General features: G+C 31.0%; 3 protein-coding genes across 3 annotated transcripts in view; 2 read left to right on the top strand and 1 right to left on the bottom strand.

Moving 5' to 3' along the window:
- The window catches only part of LOC113401904 (UDP-glycosyltransferase UGT5-like), a 160375-nt gene that overhangs the window by 87391 nt on the left and 52141 nt on the right, over positions 1-20843 (bottom strand). The gene's annotated exons all lie outside the window — the stretch shown is intronic.
- Positions 3957-6617, top strand: LOC113401897 (UDP-glucosyltransferase 2-like). The gene is made up of 4 exons (XM_026641972.2): positions 3957-4902; positions 4980-5202; positions 5697-5916; positions 6300-6617. The coding sequence occupies exons 1-4, from the start codon at positions 4069-4071 to the stop codon at positions 6583-6585; spliced, it is 1563 nt and encodes a 520-aa protein (XP_026497757.2). The 5' UTR covers positions 3957-4068; the 3' UTR covers positions 6586-6617.
- On the top strand, positions 9643-11812 carry LOC135193968 (UDP-glucosyltransferase 2-like). The gene is made up of 4 exons (XM_064218620.1): positions 9643-10507; positions 10595-10817; positions 10989-11208; positions 11497-11812. The coding sequence occupies exons 1-4, from the start codon at positions 9674-9676 to the stop codon at positions 11780-11782; spliced, it is 1563 nt and encodes a 520-aa protein (XP_064074690.1). The 5' UTR covers positions 9643-9673; the 3' UTR covers positions 11783-11812.

Genomic DNA, 20843 nt, shown 5'->3' with positions numbered 1-20843 from the left:
TAACCCCATAATATGACCATGTGACCTAAATGCTAAATTATACGGAGTATTGCTCACGCAATAATGTCAGGCGCATTATTTTCTTCACCATAATTATATATAAAGCACTAGCGACCCGCCCCGGCTTCGCACGGATGCAATGCTGATACTAAATTAATACTACAAAATGTCTTACAACGTTCACAGTTTTTCATTCATTAGACAATACAAACTGCTATGTCATTGCGTTTTAAATCTGTAGTATCTTCGAAAATATTTATTTAAATTACACGCTGTCTTACTGATCAATATTAAATTCACAATGTATTGATATGTGATATGATATGATAAGGATTAATGCGATATTGCTTAAAATCGCTTCGAAATTAAGCAATTATTTATCGTAAAAAATAATGGAAAAAAAATTGTTATTGTTAATTGGGTTATCCATAAAAGATAGACAAATAATGTCATCGCAGACTTTTTTGAAGACCTTTTTAAGGTGTACAATACCGTGGTACTTTTTATTGTTGTATCTCGTAGGGTTCAGCCAGCGTTTGCAATATAAGCGCAAAAAATGTGTTTATTTACGACATCACTTCAGAAACCTCTAAAATATTCAGTGTTGCTCTACTATATTGTACATGTATTATACATATAAACTTTCCACTCAAATCAATCTATCTATTTAAAAAAACCGCATCAAAATCCATTGTTATTTTAAAGATCTAAGCATACGTAGGGACAGACAGCGGTAAGCGACTTTGTTTTATACTATGTAATGATGATAACTTTGGAGTTTAAGGATTATTTTTAAATTTTAAGAAAATATAAAAACGAATTAATTTAATTTATCAATTAGGTTACATGGTTATGTGGTTACGTGGATATAACGTTTTCGGCGATATGCTGACATGTCATGTCTACCGGGTTGCTGGAGTACTATGTGGTACTGACTGGTTAACGTCGGTACCATGTAACCTAATTGATAAATTAAATTAATTCGTTTTTATATTTTCTTAAAATTGACATCGTTAATGACATCGGTGTCATTAACGATGTTTCTCATTATTCGGTGGTACTAGAATCTAGAAAAAATGTTGAAGGGCGTTTCGGTATATAATAATGCTAAAATATTACGTTCATGTTGTGAAGGATTATATATATAACGGATTGCATCCTGGATAGCTGTCACATGAATCGTTTGGTACGAGAATTGTCGCTTGTAGTAGAATGTCTCGTCTTTTTTAGAGACGTATCTTTGTCTTAATGATAGTATATGATAATATAGAAGTAGTTTAGTTATGTTCCTCTAAATGAGATAATCCTGAATATGCCTGCTCCTTTAAGTAGTAATTTGACGTTGCTCCGATTTCGTGAAACGTGCCCCGAGATATATCTCAGACCTCTCCTTTTAATATTTTGCCAATTTTGTAAAAAAAAAAATGCTTGTAAAAATCTCGCGACGATTTTATTGTTTATTTAAATATTAATAAGTTTTTTTTTTGTAACACGTCTTCCATTAATTTTATTCAGTATTCAAATTATGTAGCGAATATATAAACACGATTAGGATAATATTCTAAGAAAATCTGCACGCGTCGTTTGAAAATATATAAAAACTGATTGATTAATCACGAAATCTTAGAAACTGTAACACCCACAATACTTGAAATTTGACAGGTTCCTTAAAGGGTGTAGACATCCGATAAGAACAGATTTTACGAAACTCTACCTCTAAGGGGGTAAAACGGAGGTTGGAAGTTTTATAAATTAGCGACCAACTAACCGACCTAGCGCTCAAAATGAAACTTGGGAAGTACAACGACGACGATTTTTCTATTGTTGTTTTCGGATTAAATAAATAAATAAATGTTAAGCAACCGTTGTTTCAGAATAAAGAGCCTTCAGAGGAAAAATGCAAGAAAGTCGCTTAGACTTACGCATTTTCTCAAATGAAATTCATAATTATTAAACAATAATTTGAAATGCCTTTGGAACCAATAATTGCTACGTTTTTATCACATTGTATACACGTATTGTGTAATACGGCTTATCATATCAGATAAGTATTTATTTAATTATAAAGATAAAAATATCAGTTGAATCTTATTACAGAAAATAATACCTAAAATCTGAAAATCGTTTTTTGTAGATTTATTTCAACTGATACCTATAATGATTTTCAATAATTCTATCAGGATGATACGTATTATTTATATATTCCTTCTTCATTAAACACATCTAGAAATAAATAACGACATTTAAGATAGCCTAAATAGATACTCACGAGATAGTATTTTTACAGAATGAAAACTGTTACATATAATATGCAGCGTTGTCTCAAATTAAAGTTCCGTAAGACGTAATATTATTATAAAATTTTATTCAAGTATTATCAACGTATGTTGTTTTCATGTTTAGCTTAATGACTTTAATCGTGAAGAGGTTGTATTCCGGACATTATTTGTTTTAAATAAAAATAATAGAAATTCAAGATATATATCATCCTCCTGCCCTTATCCAAATTTTACTTGGGGTCGGCGCAGCATGTCTTCCATACTTCTCTATCGGACGTCATCTCACAAGTAACATTATTTCTAACCATATCGTCTTTCATACAATCTTTATTTCAATAGAAATTCAAGAAAAAATAATAATATTCACTGTTTATGACGCCTGATATAATAATGAAGCAAAAATACATATAAGAACCATGCAGTTGAAGTGTATTATAACTCTAAAGCTTTTTTATTCTAGAAGTGTCTACGTTTTTATAATACACCAGTCAACTTAAAATCAATGGATCACTTACTACATCTTCAAACTTAAGTCCTGTGGCCTTGAAATATATATTACTGCATTTCATTAATGATTTTGAACTCTCCGGATTTTATATTACTAAGCATACGCTTAATAATATTGAATAGACAGAAATAGACATACGTCCACTTTAGGTACTTTTTGAATTACTTTCGTACTAAAATTAGTGTCAAAAGTTTACAAGTGGCAAATAGTATAATTATTTTAATTACAAAAAATAATAATAAAATATATCAATATTTCTATGGATTATTTTCATGTCATGTCTGTCAGTAAATATGGATTAGCAAAGGCTATCCTCAAGTTTCTGTCAAATTAATAAATTAGATTTTAGGATTTAAAATTATTATTATACAGGGTTATTGGTAATTCGACGTATTCCCGTTAGGAGGTGATAGGGGTGATGATTTGCGATAATTTTAACCCCCATATGCATGATGCAAAAGTTAACCATTTTTGAGTTATCACGTTTTTTAGATTTTTTCAAAATAAGTCAAAAATGCAAAATGCAAAAATTTATATTAAATTTAAAAAAAACTATAAATTAAAATCTATTTTTTTCTTCTGATTTATAAAAACGATTAAACACTGGTTATTTGTCAATATTAAAATAGTAATTAACTGTCCAAATTTAAAAATGCGAGACGGAAAAAGATATTATTTCAATTTTTTTTTCCACAAAAAAGCCTTAAAAACTAAAAAAATCGTTATGAAACTTGTCCTGCAGATTATTTTAAAAACATAACCGTTTTCTTAGCTTTCCAAAAATGTATAACAACTAGCAACTTGTTTCAAAGCAATCGAAATAAAATGACCACAAAGGACGCTGGTGGATATTCGTATTCGAACAAAACTTACCATATGCATACCTAACCAATGCAAGATTATTCGCGTATGTTTCCTAATCAACGGCTACCCGATGTATCAGTTTATATAAGAAACGAAAAGACCGATGTACTGCACATTTTTGTAGTAAAAAAAATGCATCAAATATGATGCGGAATAATTTGTCTAGTTCAATAGTTGAGTGACAACTTAGGAAAATAATGCATGCGCGTAAGGGAAGTCACTTCGTGCAAGAACTTTGATTAGGCTAAATTACAAAATGTCTTACTTATAACTTAGCTATTGAACTAAGACATTTTAATCAGCGGAGTTACTACTTATTGATAGCACGTCGATATGATATTTGCGTAAAATCATTCCAAGATATTATATAAAGGTATATTTTAGATTTTTTTATCAGTGTAGCACTCAAAATTAGACATGGCAGGTACGTCAGCGACGGTATTTTTGTTGTTTGTGTTATCAGTGGCAGGAATAGAAGGAGCGAGAATATTAGCATACTTTCCAACGCCATCGATAAGTCATCAAGTTGTCTTCCGTCCTATAATACACGAATTGGCGAGAAGAGGTCATGAAGTAACCGTCGTCACCACTGATCCGGTATTCACGAAAGGAAATCCTCTTGCGAATCTAACAGAGATTGATGTCCACGATGTATCTTATAGTAAATGGAGAGATGTGCTTAAACACCACACCGGAAATAAAGACGATGTGTTAAATCAAATAAGAATGATATTCGAAAGGTTGGCAATTATACTTGATTCGCAGATGGAAACACCACAGGTGAAAAACATGCTAAAAAATAAAGATAGAAAGTATTTTGATTTACTTATACTTGAAGCTTGCAACCGTCCTCTTTTTGGTATTACTCATATGTTTGATGCACCGACAATTGCAATAAGTTCTTTCGGTGCAGTCCCCGTTCAATATAGTGCTATGGGTGCACCAATGCATCCTTTAATATATCCTACACTTGGTCGACAGAAGCTATACAATCTAACACTTTGGGATAAATTCTTGGAAATGTTCAAATACGTCGCATTTGACATTATAGTTTCGACAACTGAAGCTTTTGACTATCAAATAATGCGGAAACATTTCGGTAGCGAAGTCCCTTCTTATCATGAATTGGGTAAAAGAATCCAGATGATGTTTTTGAACGAACATCCCATTTGGGCAGATAATCACCCTGTACCACCAAGTATCGTTTATATCGGTGGTATACATCAAGCTGTAGAAAAAGAGTTACCTAAGGCAAGTTTTGAGGATTCTATTATATTGGAAAATTTAAGTCTAATAATATCATATAAACTAATTATTTATTTTGGCAGGACCTCAAAAACTATCTGGATTCGTCGAAAAATGGTGTTATATATGTGAGCTTTGGTACGAATGTTGTGCCATCTCTTTTGCCAGCGGAAAAAATTAAAGTTATAGCAAAAGTATTTTCTGAACTACCTTACGACGTACTATGGAAATGGGATCAGGACACACTACCAGGACAATCCAAGAATATTAAAATATCTAAATGGTTCCCTCAAACTGACGTCTTAAGTAAGTCTCATTTTTATGAATATATACATATATATCAAGAAGTATACTCTAACGCTCATTTAAACTTACTAAAATGCTAAACCAATCGGTAAAGTACACTTGTAACTATTTATGACTTTGAACTTACACAACCGCGCTATTAATTTTTGGATGCAAATGCCATTTCACCCCTTGTGATATTTAATTAAAATATATATATATATATATATATATATATGTGTCTTGTACCTTATGATTTTCATATTGCCAACATCAAAAATGAATAATTCCCATTCAAACTTTTAACATCAGGGGGATCATGGGACATTAAACCACAATCTCAATCTAATAGTCATTAGAAAATTGTCTTGTCTGTCTGAAAAGACTTTCAATTATTCTACAGCCCACAAATTTTAGTTATATGAGTCCTTGTTGAAAAATATATTTTTAATAAAAACGACATTAAGTCCTATTCAGAAAAATAATAATGATCAAATTAACCTCATTTACTTCAGGACATCCCAATGTAAAATTATTCATAACGCAAGGAGGACTACAGTCAACTGACGAAGCTATCGATGCTACTGTGCCATTAATTGGCATTCCAATGTTAGCAGATCAATGGTATAATGTAGAAAAATATGTTTATCACCGAATCGGTAAACAACTTGATATGACGACTTTAACAGAAAAGGAATTCAAGGATTCCATAACAACTGTGATTACTGATAAGAGGTATGTATGATTAAACGAATCACTACAAATTCGTGTATTGCTTATTCTAATTATGCTTTCGTAGAGGTTGAAGCTCATACCAGCCGATACAATGCTTTTATTAGTTACAGTAGTCAAAAACAAGCTCTTTATACCACATACATTAAAGACTAAGAATGAAAAGCTTTGATACAAATGTTTTTTTAATATATACTTGTAACATTCGTTGCACTGACATAGCAACGTGTGTTCTGATTTTATTTTAGTGCAAACATATCAGTGATTTTACGTCACAATTACACGGTTTTTTATTAATTGTTATCAATTATTTTTTTATGCTTCGTCATGTAATATATAATAATTAATCATGTTATATTGATAATTATATTTCTTACAATTTTTAGCTACAAAAACAACATTATGAGGCTAAAAGCACTGATGAGGTCGAACCCGATCAAGCCCGTCGACAAAGCCGTCTGGTGGGTGGAACATGTCTTGAGATATGGCGCTGGCCACCTTCAGAGCCCTGCAGCTCATATGTCGTGGTTTGATTATTATGAGATTAAATTAGTTCTCATAACAATTGCCATCATTATATCTATTTTAGCCCTGTTAAGTTATATCCTCAAACTAGTTATCAGTTTTGTATATAGATTGCTTAAAAATAATATTAAGATCAAACGCCAATAGACCTGTGATATTTATTAGTAAAATCCAGTTCACACGGATTTTAGAGTAAAATTTATGTATGTATTTCAACTATGGATAATTTTATTTCGTTTGGTGTAAACGGTGATATTTTATAAGAAAGAAGATTTCATTTCATATTTTTGTTTATATTATGGATTTAATGTATTTGTATAAAGTGAGCGCAAATGACAAATAATAATAATAATATTTACTTTTTTTTTTCAAATAAATTGGTCCAAATTATTGAGATGAATTAGCTACAGATATTTATGAAGTAAATACGAAGCTAATTAAAAGTATAGAAGAAAAAACGCTCTACCGAATTCGCCAATAGTAATATCGCATATCAATAAAGGGATTTCTGAATAACTTGTAGTATATATTTATCTTAATTTAACATTGATAACAAAACAGATAATTGGAACGAAGGTATTCTACGCAGCTTACAGTAGAGTGAACAGACACAGTAACAGTGGCAGAAATCGCTACGAGAGGAGAATGTATTTTGCCTTCATGCGATCTTTGCCTCTTTTTCATTTTCTCTCTGCAGACGACCTCCGTGATCGAGTAGTGTGTACACCGGTTTTCATGGATACGCTACTCTGAGATCCCGGGTTCGATTCCCGGCCGAGTCGATGTAGAAAAAGTCCATTAATTTTATATGTTGTCTTGGGTCTGGGTTTATGGTACCGTCGTTACTTCTGATTTTCCATAACACGAGTGCTTTAGCTACTTACATTGGGATCAGAGTAATGTATGTGATGTTGTCCAATATTTATTTATCTTTCTATTTTTGTATAATAGTTATTTGAACTTATTCTTAGTTATTGTTTTAATTCAGACACGATTTTAATAACGATTTTATTTCTTGTTATTTAATTATTCATACAATACATTGTTAATTTGTTGTTTTGTTTCTATTATTTAATACATAATGCATAGCTAAATCACCTTTGTTCCAGTCGGCAATCGGGTGTCCCAAAAGACCCGATCGTGTATATTTTTGCCCCTCGACGCAAAAAGAAAGGGTATATGAGTTGTGTATCTGTATATCTGTCTGTGGTATCGCAGCTCCCAATCGGATGAACCGATTTTCGTTTAAATTTTTTTTGTTATAGATAATTTTATCCCCAGTGTTCTTAGCCATGTTTCATGAAAATCTGTTCAGCCGTTTGATAATCATCTGCTCTTTAATAGTTGATGAGGGGATCTGACTACCTTCCATATATCCATTCGAAATTTAATACGTATTACTTCAATGACATTGAAAGAAAATGGTAAGGTAACTATGACTTCAAATATGCCATGTTAGGGTAAGGTTTAGATTTCGAAGATGGGTAATTAAATGGGATCAATTAGGTTCAATTATCACTATATTTATACCTATGATACCTAGTACCTAACTAATTTACTAACTCAACTAACTAATCACAATAAATACCTTCCTAATATTTATACCTACTTTAAAAAGGACATAATAAAAATAAATTTAAAAAATTTAAAAAACCCCTCAAAAAAATATATATCTAAAAATAATATTTTAAACCTAATATAATTATTATCGTCACATCTATTATGTAAGTTTAAATATTTTTAATTGCCAAGCGTCGGCATCGCGTCGGGTCGTCGTCGATGCCCATAGATACGCATAAAAAAACCAGTAGTATCATAATTCGACATGTGGACGCCACGGGGTCGCTTTCGTATACTATCGTGATGCCCTGACGAGGAATGAATACCTAGTTTAACAGTTAATTACTAGTAAGTGTTTACAAAAAACTACTAACCATCCTACTCTGTCTTGAAGACTGTCAATAACATCTCACGCTTGATTTTTTACTAATAAAGTTTAAGAGTTCGTTTATTTATTGAATGCACTTATCTCAGGATCAACCAATACGATGGTTAAAAAATTGCCTTAGATATAATATATCACGTTACGAACCAAGGGTGCGGAGCAGTAGCGTTTAGTGCTGGTGTAATAACACTCTGCATCTGTTAATAATTATGTTGGAAACACTAGTTTCGCGTAACTAGTCATATGAGCACTGAACTTGTATTTTATTATTAATATTGAATATTTTATGACTGCAATAAAATTCACAATTTAGGAACAAGACATACAAAATATAATTATTAAGAGAAGATAATATTCCGTAATAATTTCATGAAAATTTCTAAGCAACTTAATCAAATAAGTTCTTTATTACCTTTATTAATCATTTCTTTAATATAAGATTTTTCCGCGAATTTTCAATATTAATTATAAGCAAACTTTTTTTTTAAAGTTAATATTTTGTCGTTTTCTAAAATCGAATATTCTACCACTGCGACTTGAACATTTAGTAAGCCAGTTTAATAATAAGGACAAAATATATCAAAGATTAGTAGTCGCTCGTTACTTTGCTTGAATTTCAGGTGTTAGGGGTAACAAAAAGTAACCAATGGTTTGGCTGTGAAAGAGCAACAGACAGCTGTCTGTATAGACTGACAGAGTTACTTACCAATTTAGTACATTAGTATAGTCAATATATACATATTCTACAATGTTGAGACAATGACAAAAATACAAGGCTGAGAATGCTTACCCAAATAATTTTTTACTTCAGTATTCATAAGTATGTCAAAATAGCTGCAGATTAGATATAAAATATATTTAACAAATATTATCAGATAACTCGAGATTATTACATTATATTATACAAAATACAATATGTAAGTTTTTTTTTTTTTTGTAAATTATGATTATTCATAAAGATCTAAAATTGTATGCATGTTTGCAATAACTAAACGTTCAAGAGTCTATTTAATAACATATATTTTAGAAACCGAACTGTAGAAAAATGAAGGTAAAAATAACAGCTTTTAATTTTTATTAAGCTAGTAAAAAAAATAACTAAAAATTTTATTGAATTATGATAAAAAATATTTTAGTCAAGGACTAAATTATCGTACATCAAGTAATTTTAATCAACAAACTACCTAATTATTGATAACATATAATTATAACATTTATGAAAATATTTCCAAAATATTATATAAAGGTAGGTTGTACAATTTCTTATCAGTCTCAAACTCAAAACAAGACATGGCACGCATGATAACGAATATTCTTGCGCTTTTCGTGTTATCAGTGACCGGAATAGAAGGAGCAAGAATATTAGGATTTTTCCCGACTCCCTCGATTAGCCATCAAGTTGTCTTCCGACCTATAATTCACGAATTAGCCAGACGAGGTCATGAAGTAATCGTCGTCACACCCGATCCGGTATACCCGAAAGGAAAAGCTCCTGCAAACCTAACAGAGATAGATGTACGCGATGCTTCTTACAGTAAATGGCAAGAATTGTTTGTACATCACAACGGAAAAAAACAAAATTTAATGCTTCAAGTGAGGCTGATTTTCGAAAGATTTGCAACTATATTCGATTCTCAGATGGACACACCAGAAGTGAGAAACATATTTAAAAATAAAGACAGAAAGTATTTTGATTTACTTATACTTGAAGCTTGCAACCGTCCGCTCATGGGTGTGACTCATGTCTTCGACGCACCAGTAATTGTGATTAGTTCTTTCGGTGCAGTTCCATTCCAATATAATTCATTAGGGGCACCTACACATCCGTTATTGTATCCCACACCAGGTCGACAGAGATTATATAATCTATCACTTTGGGAAAGGGGTTTGGAAATATTAAAACACGTGGGTCTGGAATTTTTAATTGCGCAAACCGAAGAATTTGATAACCAAATAATGAGAAAACACTTTGGCAATGATGTGCCTAGATATGAAGTACTCAAAAACAAAATTCAAATGATGTTTCTAAACGAACATCCTATTTGGGCAGATAATCGTCCTGTACCGCCAAGCATAGTTTATATTGGTGGCATTCACCAATCTGTTCAAAAAGAGCTACCTAAGGTAAATTAAAAAAAAAAAAATTGAGTTCCGGCATTATTATAAAAATGGTAAATAAATGTCTTTTAATCTTATTATTTATTTTGACAGGATCTCAAGAACTATTTAGACTCTTCGAAAAATGGCGTCATATACGTAAGTTTTGGTACAAATGTTTTACCATCTATTTTGCCACCAGAAAAAATTCAAATAATGACAAAAGTTTTGTCTGAATTACCTTATGACGTACTTTGGAAATGGGATAAGGACACATTACCAGGACAATCAAAGAATATGAAAATATCTAAATGGTTTCCGCAAACTGACGTTCTAAGTAAGTTTCATAATATATCAGAATCTAACCTCATATTAACTCTGTAAATGATAAATAAAAGAATATAAATGCTGATGTAAGCATGTTAATTTCAATATTAGATTTTTCTTACGACATATGCTTTTGAAATGCACCAATTTTTTTACTTTACAAAAATGTTGTCTGTTTCAGATCATCCCAATGTTAAATTATTTGTAACTCAAGGAGGTCTACAATCGACTGATGAAGCTATTGATGCAATGGTGCCACTAATTGGTATTCCAATGCTTGGCGATCAATGGTACAATGTAGAAAAATATGTTCATCACAAAATCGGATTACAACATGACCTAATGTCCTTAACAGAGAACGATTTCAAAAGTTCAATCAAAACTGTCATTGAAGATAAAAGGTAAATATTAAAAATAAATAAACTGACTACAGAATATTAAAAATTAGTTCTAATAATATACATTTAAACAGCTTGCTCTTAATAAGCATGTTCTTAAAATCAAGTATGCTCGATGCAGTTGCAATGTTATGTAGTACAGATACAGTGCTTCAACTAGTCGCCGTTGATTTATATTGATTATATTATTCTTATAACAAGTATGCTTAACCCGGTGATTAAAATCTAAGAAACTCTTCTTGGGTGCATTATTTACAATTTGTAATAAAACATTTTTTTATTGTTTTTTAGCTTCAAGGATAACATCATCAGACTGAAAAAATTGATGAGATCATATGCAATCAAGCCCGCTGACAACGCAGTTTGGTGGGTGGAGCATGTCTTGAAATACGGTGGAAGCCACCTGCGATCGCCTGCATCTGATATGTCTTGGATTGACTACTATGAGATTAAATTCGTTCTTATAACGATAGCCATTATAACGTCTATTTTATTCTTCTTAGGTATCATCATAAAATTAATCATTAATATTGTTTACAAATTATTAAAAACTAATATTAAAGTTAAAACTCACTGAATAGTAAGATAAATGAAGGGTTAGAATAATTCGATTCTAAGATTAATGTATATAATTTAAGCTATAGGAAAATATCTTCGTGGTTGCTAGAAACGACGTTTGAATTCGACTTCTTTTTTTGTTTTGAAATCGGAATTCGAAAACGTCTTACAACATAAATAAGTATATAAGCATCTTTCAAACTTAATTTCATTGTTTCATTGAATTATATCTTATAGGTTCCTTTTTAATCATAACGTAATATAAATTATGGTATTATAATAATATTATCACTATTTCGTTGAAGTAAAACTTTGAAACTAGACATATCGAACGCTGCATGCCAAAAAGTTATGCCACATTGAATATAATAATTATAGTACTATTTTAAAAGATTAACGCCATTTAATATAATATCATGAGTCGTAATTTATGACCATCGAACAGCAAGTATCAAATTTGTTTTATGTTAATAGTAGTTTGGTTTGTATCAAGAATGGTGGCAACCGACTATAATTATTATCTATTGATCATGCAATCACCGGAGATATTTAATTTAATGACAAACTGCATATTTTTTATGGGATCATCAAGCTTATCTGTATGAGACAAAGCTAAATTTATTGGTATTACATTCTTCGACCAGATCTGTCTTGAGATTCTGACTGATTCTGAGTATGCGTATTGCGTATGGGAAATAGCATTACCATTACAATTGCCATAATTAGTATATGTTATTATCGTGTCTTATCTTTGGTTACAGTAGGGTATGTAATGAAGTGATATTAATTGTATATGACGCAAGAAGTGATAAAATGAAATTTGAATGATAACGCATTAAACAGTATTCAAACACCAAATATTAAGTGATTTTGTGACATCGATTTTATATTCCTCAATCACGGATATTAAATGTACTTATCTGTTCGTTTGATTTTTATACGTCTTTTATTATCAACTAACTGTTGCCCGCGGCTTTGTTCGCATGGAAGTTGATAGATTTACAGATTAATTTAAAATATTACGTTAACTCAAGACCTCTTTGTATAACTCATTGGTGTGTATTTTTACCTCTTAGGGTAGAATGTACTCTATTAATTTTTAGCACAGTATATTAGTCTGTTGGACCATTTTTCCAATGAATTTAGGCCCTTTTAAAAAACATAATCACACTTAAAACGATGTAGTTTAACGTAAGGAAAATCCTCTAACATGTATTTGTATAATCTATTCCATTTATTTGAATAATAAAAAATAAAAATCTTTTAATAAAGATAACTAATTTTGTTCGTTCGTTATTCTTGGCGTTAACTTCTTTGATTTGCAAATAGTTTCGCTTTGTCCAGTATACACTTTAACTTTTTTCTAAAAAAATTTTAGACTATTAATTTTTTATATTATTCTATTGGAATAAAATTTTATTATTATTTTGTCGTAAAACGCCAAATTTATACGACTTTGAAAATGATTACATACATTTGTTATTCCTATTAGTTTTGCTGTTGATACTTGAATTATGGAGTTGTTTTCGGGCAGTGTTAGCAAAACTAATTTCTACAGATGATAAATATTATCGGTAAATAATGTTTTCAAACTCAAACTCAATATATTCATAGTCATCATCATCAAAGTATACAGACTGTTATTGTTATTTTTGTAACACATTTGCACTAATCAGAGCAGAAGTCTTACTATGACCAAAACGGAAACGAGATTGTAAAGAATTCAAAATATCATATCTGGATTGGCGGTGATTTGATTGATTTATCTAGCGAGACGTTCACAAACTTTAGAGATAATTTATAGGATATAAAGACTAGGATAGAAAAGTTTATTTAAATATTAATGCAATTAAATCGATTAAAATTTAAATTAACAGTCAATATGACTGAAGACAAAAGTCGAGACGCCGAATCGAATATATAGCATTAATTTATTTTAAGATGTAATATTATCGATTAATTTGTTTTGTAGTGCAAATATATCTTAATCATTTTTTAAATTTTAATCGGATTTGGAATTATCACCTTCGTCAATCATATTACACAATATCTTATTTTTATTATTGAGTCTTCGTTAAATTAAACGTGATATTATCTATTGGGTACAATAACACTTAATTTTAATAACATAGTTTTGTTTTAGCATTAATAACGTTAGATATGTATTTTTAAGTAGCGCTGAGTTTATTTTAAAAATAATGGAATCTTATTGTAAGAAATCGTATGAATTTATCCTAATCGGCTGCAGCCCCAGACTATTGCTATGATCATTATTTTCGTTTCAGTAACTACATAATTGAAATCCTTAATATACTTGTAACAAATATCTTTGAACTTTTTAGTCCATCTTTAGGTATTTGTATTAAAAAATAATATTACTTTATTAAGTACATTATTTACGAATTATGTATACATACATAAAATATCGACTCGCAGACGTTTACAACTTTGATAATGACATCGGATTATAATAAAGATGTCCTATATACTACGCGTTACTTTTGCTATTTAATCAATTGCAATCTTTAATGCAAAAGAAATAGAGATCACAATTGTATCTTTATCCGAAGTAAACGAACATTCAAATAAATTCCCAAATTATCCGGTAAAATTTATTGCGAAATTAATATTATGTTTTGGCGTATTTCGCTTTACATTTTGAATATTATTTTAATCTAATTTTATATATTCAGTTACAAAATTTGCATCTTACATTGCACTAGAACGGATTTTGGTAATGAAACGGATCCTATAATTACAGAATATAAATGTAAAAATCAGTTGCTGTTAATTAATCTCATAATTCAAAAACGGCTTGATCGATTTGAATAAAACTTATTTTGATATATTCGGTCCAATAAAGCGGTGGTTTAAAATGAAATACCTTGAAAAATTTGCAATTTTGTATGGAAATCGTACCTTCCTGTAATTACTAAACTTAAAAGATAACGTTCTTTGGTAGTAAAGTTACAGAACTGCCATTTATCCCGCGTTATGCACAATTAATTACATTTTAAATCGTTTGTGTTTTCCTAAAAAAAAGATAAGTTTTAAAGTAACAGCATATCCCACTGCCAAAGATAAGGCCTCCTGCCCCTTCGAGGAGAATGTTATTAAACAATGCTGCTTCAATCCGGGTTGGAGGTTTTTTTTCATTTTTATTATATAGCTGGCAAACGAGCGGGTAGGCTTACCTGATGGAAAGTGACTACCATCGCCCATGAACAACTGCAACACTGGGGCCTTATAGGTGCGTTGCCTGCCTTTAAGAAATGATTAGGCTTATATCTAGAAGGTTCCCGAGGCGTATTGGTTTTAAGAAATGACTATGAGTAGGCTTATTTCTGGAAGGTTGCCGAGTTGAAAATAATACATATAATACAAAAGTTCCTAAAGATTCAAGCGTTATCCGAAAATTTTAAGATTTTTCCTATTATATATTATTGCTTCTACACTGAAAATAATAGACGCTTGTACAATGTTGCAACGGTCGGTCGGTAGGGACGCGAATAATAGGCAGTAACTGCTACAAATATCGATTACAAAAATCCTTATTAAAGATCATTGTTAAGTTGTTGTTACGAACGGGGTTTTAGTTGGGGTCTCTTTAGCTGGTATAACTCTTTTTAGAAAAATAAGTAAAAAAAAAAATATTTCTAATTTGAATTACGCATTCCATCGTTCCATCGTCTGTTATATATGTTATATTTTCTGTTTCTCATCACTAGCCCGTCCGTCAAAAAGATGAAGCTAACTTGAACATGGTATAACAATATTTTTGATACATAAAAATAATGAAATATTTACATTGAAATAATGCTAACACAAATGGACTACAAAAATACATCAACCTAAATCATAATTAATTAAAGTAATAGACATCAAGGATCAATAACAGAATTAAAGTCACTTAATTATTTTTTTATAACAAAAACAAATATTACACATTTACTGGTTGAAATGTTCTTTGAAATTAGCACAACCAGTTTGGCTTGAAAGAATCAGTTACAGCTCGCGTTCATCAAAGAGAACTTTGTTGAAATTTAATCTTATGATTCTCTTGATCGTTTGCATAACATATGCTTTTGATGTCGTATTCAACGAATTATTCAGTTGAAAACATTGTTCGAGTAATTGGAATAATTTCCTGTATTTAGCTGAATATTTTATCGTATTTTGCGTAGAGAATAGATGGCATAACATAATGTACCGGCATCATATCTTTATAAGTATAGAGGACTACATGGAAATTCATTTTTTACTTACATCACGTGTTGATTTCGGGCGCAGGATACTGTAAATAAATATGGCAACTTAATCTTTTATATCTGGGAAAAGCAGTCAAACAATGCTGCAATTAGTGAATCGTTCACGCGACGACGTTTTGTACTAATTTAATTTTAATAAGTACTTTATTTAACAAGTTTCCCTTGCAATGAAATTTTAGATGTTCACCAAATATAATAGTAACAAGTTTCAATAAATATTTTCAATCAATAATAAGAAGTGACAGCTCAAAATGCGATGGCCATTGCCTTCATGACCCGATAGTGGCACCAGTTTATTTTGGTCTAGGATATATCGAGGTCACGTCCGAAGCATAAATCAGCTAAAGCAATTTGCGTGGAACATGTCGCATAGTCAATATTTCTATTTTGACATCCCATATTTTAACCAGACCCATTTATCACGAGGACGTTTTGTCAAATTTTAAACGCATTTTCATACCTATGAACAATGGTGTAGTTGATACTGTACTAAAATGAGCGTATTATATTGACAATATCCATTTATTAAAATCTAAATTAAAGTAATGGTACTTATGAAGGAACTACAGCAGGTAAAGAGGATGATTTTTATTGAAAATTAATGAACGGCTTCATGGAATAGGTTTGATGAAATTTGAAAAACCGTACCTGGCTTATTTTTTCTATAAAAGAGATTGCTAACGATAATTCCTGAAAACTTCTGGATACTTAAGACGATATTTTCGTCAAATAATAGATCTGCGACTGTACATTGAGCACACATGTCCGGGTGGAGAGGTTAACGATCTTTTTAGTATGAGTTGTTCGCCTAAAGCTCTCTTCATTGTATAGTAAAAAAAATTATGCCACCAGCGACGGGCTTGCTATTATCGAACCTGATAATGGTAAAATACGTATTTGACTGATATAAGTTTTTACTCTGAAGTATTGAATTTCACTATCGGAAGACTTTCGTATCACAATGCTATGAGGAAATTAATGATCCTTGGTTTGTCTAATGCGACAAATGTAAATATGACCGTTTTCTGTCTCTCCGTTTTCAAATAAATCATTTCGCTTATTGATAAAAACAACACAATTCAGCCCAACGCCTGTTGATTTAAATTAGCTTGTTTTCAGGAAAGGTATTTTTTTATAAAAAACAAAAAGGAGTCGATATTCTAAATTTTTTTATTTAAAAATAGTTGCTTTAACTTGTCTTATCACTCCTGTCTCGTGATACGAGTAACATTTTTGTTCACTGCTCTTGAGAGCCCCTTTCAGAAAGAATGGGTTGATGTTAAAAGAGATTGCGAAAATCTTTCAAGATATTCATAACAGTAATATTTTATTTCAAACATAAGTATTTTTCGTGTAAAAAATATAACCTATTGTATCAGGTTGTATGTATGTATGTATTATTGCGATAGTGTATCTAAATAACTTGTAAATATCCACAGCATTTTTTGTTATCTCACCTTATTGACTGACTGCGTAAACATTTTAGAATAGGTTTAAATTAATTACATCGTTTGAACCTTTAACATTACATTTTGTGAATAATTATATTCTAAAACTTTATTACAATCAGTCAATAAAAAAGACTTGAATAATAATTACTTGGTGGTAGGACTTTGTGCAAGTCCGTCTAGGTAGGTACCAGCCACTCATCAGATATGCTGCTGCTAAACATAAATACTTGGTATTGATGTGTTTCGGTTTGAAGGGTGAGCGAGCCAGCGTAACTACATGCACTAGGGACATAACATCTTAGTTTCCATTGGGTTGGTGGCGCATTGGCGAAGTAAGATGGTTGCCAATGTCTATGGGCGGTGGTGACCACTTAACTGCAGGTGGCCCATTTGCCGATCGGCCTACCTATTACATCAAAAAAATGAATTAAAAACGGAGAGTATATTTTTAAACATATTTGATCTACTCTCTGAAGTCGGTTTTAAGACAGAATAATATCCTCCTATATTTCTTACCCATGTAAACAACTTCATTCTAATCATGGAATATAATTATTTAGGTACATTTTTATAGTAAACGCCTGTATATAATTTTCCTCTCCTTTTGTCAGACATAATTATGTATGCACGTTTTCTCACGATTTTCTCCTATATATCTGAGCATGAGACAAAGTATTAAACCAAATTAAACATAAGATAAATCTGATTGTTTGAGGGTGAAACCGCTATCTTGGGTTGACATTCAAGTGTTTTAACCTTTGGTACACCTAAGCTGTTTTTAATTATTGACGTAATTAAGAATGCAGAAATGGACAAAATTGGTTTAGTTCTAATCCAAAAATATATACACCTTCTGAAAACTTTTGAAGTATGTCACAACTTATCCCATATTGTTTATGACATTTAATGAGTTTGAACTAAAGTGATCGATTCACTGAAAATATAAAAAACTCTTTTACCTAAGGAAACTCTTATATTAACTTATCTTTTATTTAACTTATTTTAATATTATCATCGTTACTTAAATAGGTTTTATCTTCCAGACAATTTGTGCAAAATTGCCGTTTATTATTTTATGGATAAATCGACGTAAGAATCGAACACTATTAAACGAAGAGCAACGAACTGAGTTCAGGAAAAGTTGAATGTTCTGGAATAATGTAAAATGAAAGAGGACAACAAACATCAGGATTCTTGGAAACATAAATGATGGAAGCATACGATTTTGTTAATAGCCATGAGTCAATGCCCTCTAGCTATCATATAATGTTTTTCAGTATATAATAAATCGAATACATCTCCTTAACAATATCTATAGGGACTCCTTTTATTGAACGTTATTACATTTTATACACCAAAAATCATCGTGGCTTCACCAAAAAGTCAATTTTTTTCCATCCTTCACAATGCGAAGTCCTTAGCAATGCTTTCGTGTTTCGTAAGTGTATCGTCATTAGTTTTATTTGACAGTAGGGCCATGTGCAAGCCCATCTGAGTACACTGCTCACTCATCGCATATTCTACCGCCAAAGAAAAGTACTTAGTATGGCTTGATGTGTAGGGGAGCCAAAGTAACTCCAGGCTAAGGGACATAACATATTAGTTCCTAAACGTTGGTCGTACATGCACAACGTAGCAGATGGTTTGGTTTGATGATTTGGTTTGGTTTTCTTACGGTATCAATGTCGATGGGTGATGCTGACAACTTGACAACCAGATGGAACATTTGCTAGTCTGCAATTAAATTCTAAATTAGTTTATGAATAATGCACGATTTTTTTGTATTTGAATCATATTTATTGTTACTACAACAATATGTTTTGTATTTAAACTAATATATATAATAATATATATTATATAAATACTGTCTGTAATGTAATTTTTTTGTACTTTCTACTTGAAAGCCCCTGACGCTGAAGCTCAGTTTCCTACCAAGCGACCAAAGTCACAGAAGACGAGCTCAATAAGATTTAATATAAGATTTTATGTAATTTAATAAAATGCATAGGAAGTATACACCTGAATTATTCGAATATTCACATTGTGAAAGACAAAAGATAAATTTTGGTTTGCCAGCCGCTGCTTTGACTACAGCACTTCGAAAAAAATATATATTTGTTCATATTTGTCTCTGAGGCAATGTGATTCTGAAAATAATAAAATTTCTGACGCAGACATCTGGGGTACCGCAAAATAAAGTAAAAATATGCTCTACTAGTTCATTCGCTCGTGGTATTAGTTGAGTCCATTTGATTAATCATCATTACTGGAACACCAAAAATAATAAGCAGAATTTTGTTCACTGATTTTAATTAATTTTGAGATTTGACACTTAGAAGAATGTAGAATAAGATTGCTTGCCAGCTTCATGATATAAAACTTAACGATCAAGTTAATGATGTTAATGACGAAAAGTCAATGAGCAATGAATTAAGCAAAGTTATATGTTACATAATGCAACAAACTATAAACGTAAATTAATTATTTCAGAAAAAGGATATATATATTCAGTGCTGCATGCCCGATTAGAACTCGTCAATCTAGGTAATACATACTAGTTGTCGCCCGCAGCTTCGCTCGTCTTTTCGAGGTTTGTCGTCGGGTATTAGGTACAAAAAGTGCCTTGGAAGAGTAACAAATAGACAGAATTACTTTTGCATTTATAATATTCATATAGATTTCGCCTCTATCCCTCAAAGTGACAATCTTTCCATATTTTGATCAGTTCAGAACATTCATCGACAACATCGTTCAATGAATTAAACTTATCCTCAAATAAATATGTTTGAACTTTCCAACTAACAAAGAGTTCTCACGATTCTAAAAATTATCGATTTCGAATAAGTTAAAACATAAAGTTTACTGTTCGTATAAAAAACGTTAGTTTACAAAGAACTGGGTAACAGGTGTGAGACGGAACTTCGAGTGGAATACTCATTGATATGGGGGATGTGAAGCGATTTTACGTTTTTATTATATTAAAATACATTTAACGCTAATCTGTATAATCTTAATAAATAAATAAAATACCTTTTTTTATGGAATATGCAGGAGAACGGTGAAATTTTCCACTTTATCGTAAGGGGTCATTGCCCCTAATAAATATTGGCGCAGTACGAAATTTTATTCGTTTCTTACATCTCCTATACGCCACAAACCTTGGGTACTAAGTTATTATAGCCCTTGTATCTGTAGTTACACTGATTCACTCTGTCCTTGAAAAAGCAACAAATTAAGAATTAAAATATGTAAACTCGTCTTATTTTCCTTAAAAATTAAATATTTATATGATAAAGAGGATCACGGTGCATTAAATGTAAATTTAAAAAAATTAAGTGCGATTTAAAAAAAGAAAAAGGCA

This window comes from Vanessa tameamea, chromosome 23 (genome assembly GCF_037043105.1).
Source record: "Vanessa tameamea isolate UH-Manoa-2023 chromosome 23, ilVanTame1 primary haplotype, whole genome shotgun sequence".
Classification (NCBI taxonomy): Eukaryota; Metazoa; Arthropoda; class Insecta; order Lepidoptera; family Nymphalidae; genus Vanessa; species Vanessa tameamea.
This window is presented reverse-complemented; position numbering and strand designations above follow the sequence as displayed.

Coding starts and splice junctions, on each gene's coding strand:
- LOC113401897 (XM_026641972.2), top strand. CDS start 4,069: ATGGCAGGTACGTCAGCGACGGTATTTTTGTTGTTTGTGTTATCAGTG. Junction 4,903..4,979: donor TAGAAAAAGAGTTACCTAAG/GCAAGTTTTGAG, acceptor TTATTTTGGCAG/GACCTCAAAAACTATCTGGA. Junction 5,917..6,299: donor ACTGTGATTACTGATAAGAG/GTATGTATGATT, acceptor TACAATTTTTAG/CTACAAAAACAACATTATGA.
- LOC135193968 (XM_064218620.1), top strand. CDS start 9,674: ATGGCACGCATGATAACGAATATTCTTGCGCTTTTCGTGTTATCAGTG. Junction 10,508..10,594: donor TTCAAAAAGAGCTACCTAAG/GTAAATTAAAAA, acceptor TTATTTTGACAG/GATCTCAAGAACTATTTAGA. Junction 10,818..10,988: donor TCCGCAAACTGACGTTCTAA/GTAAGTTTCATA, acceptor TGTCTGTTTCAG/ATCATCCCAATGTTAAATTA.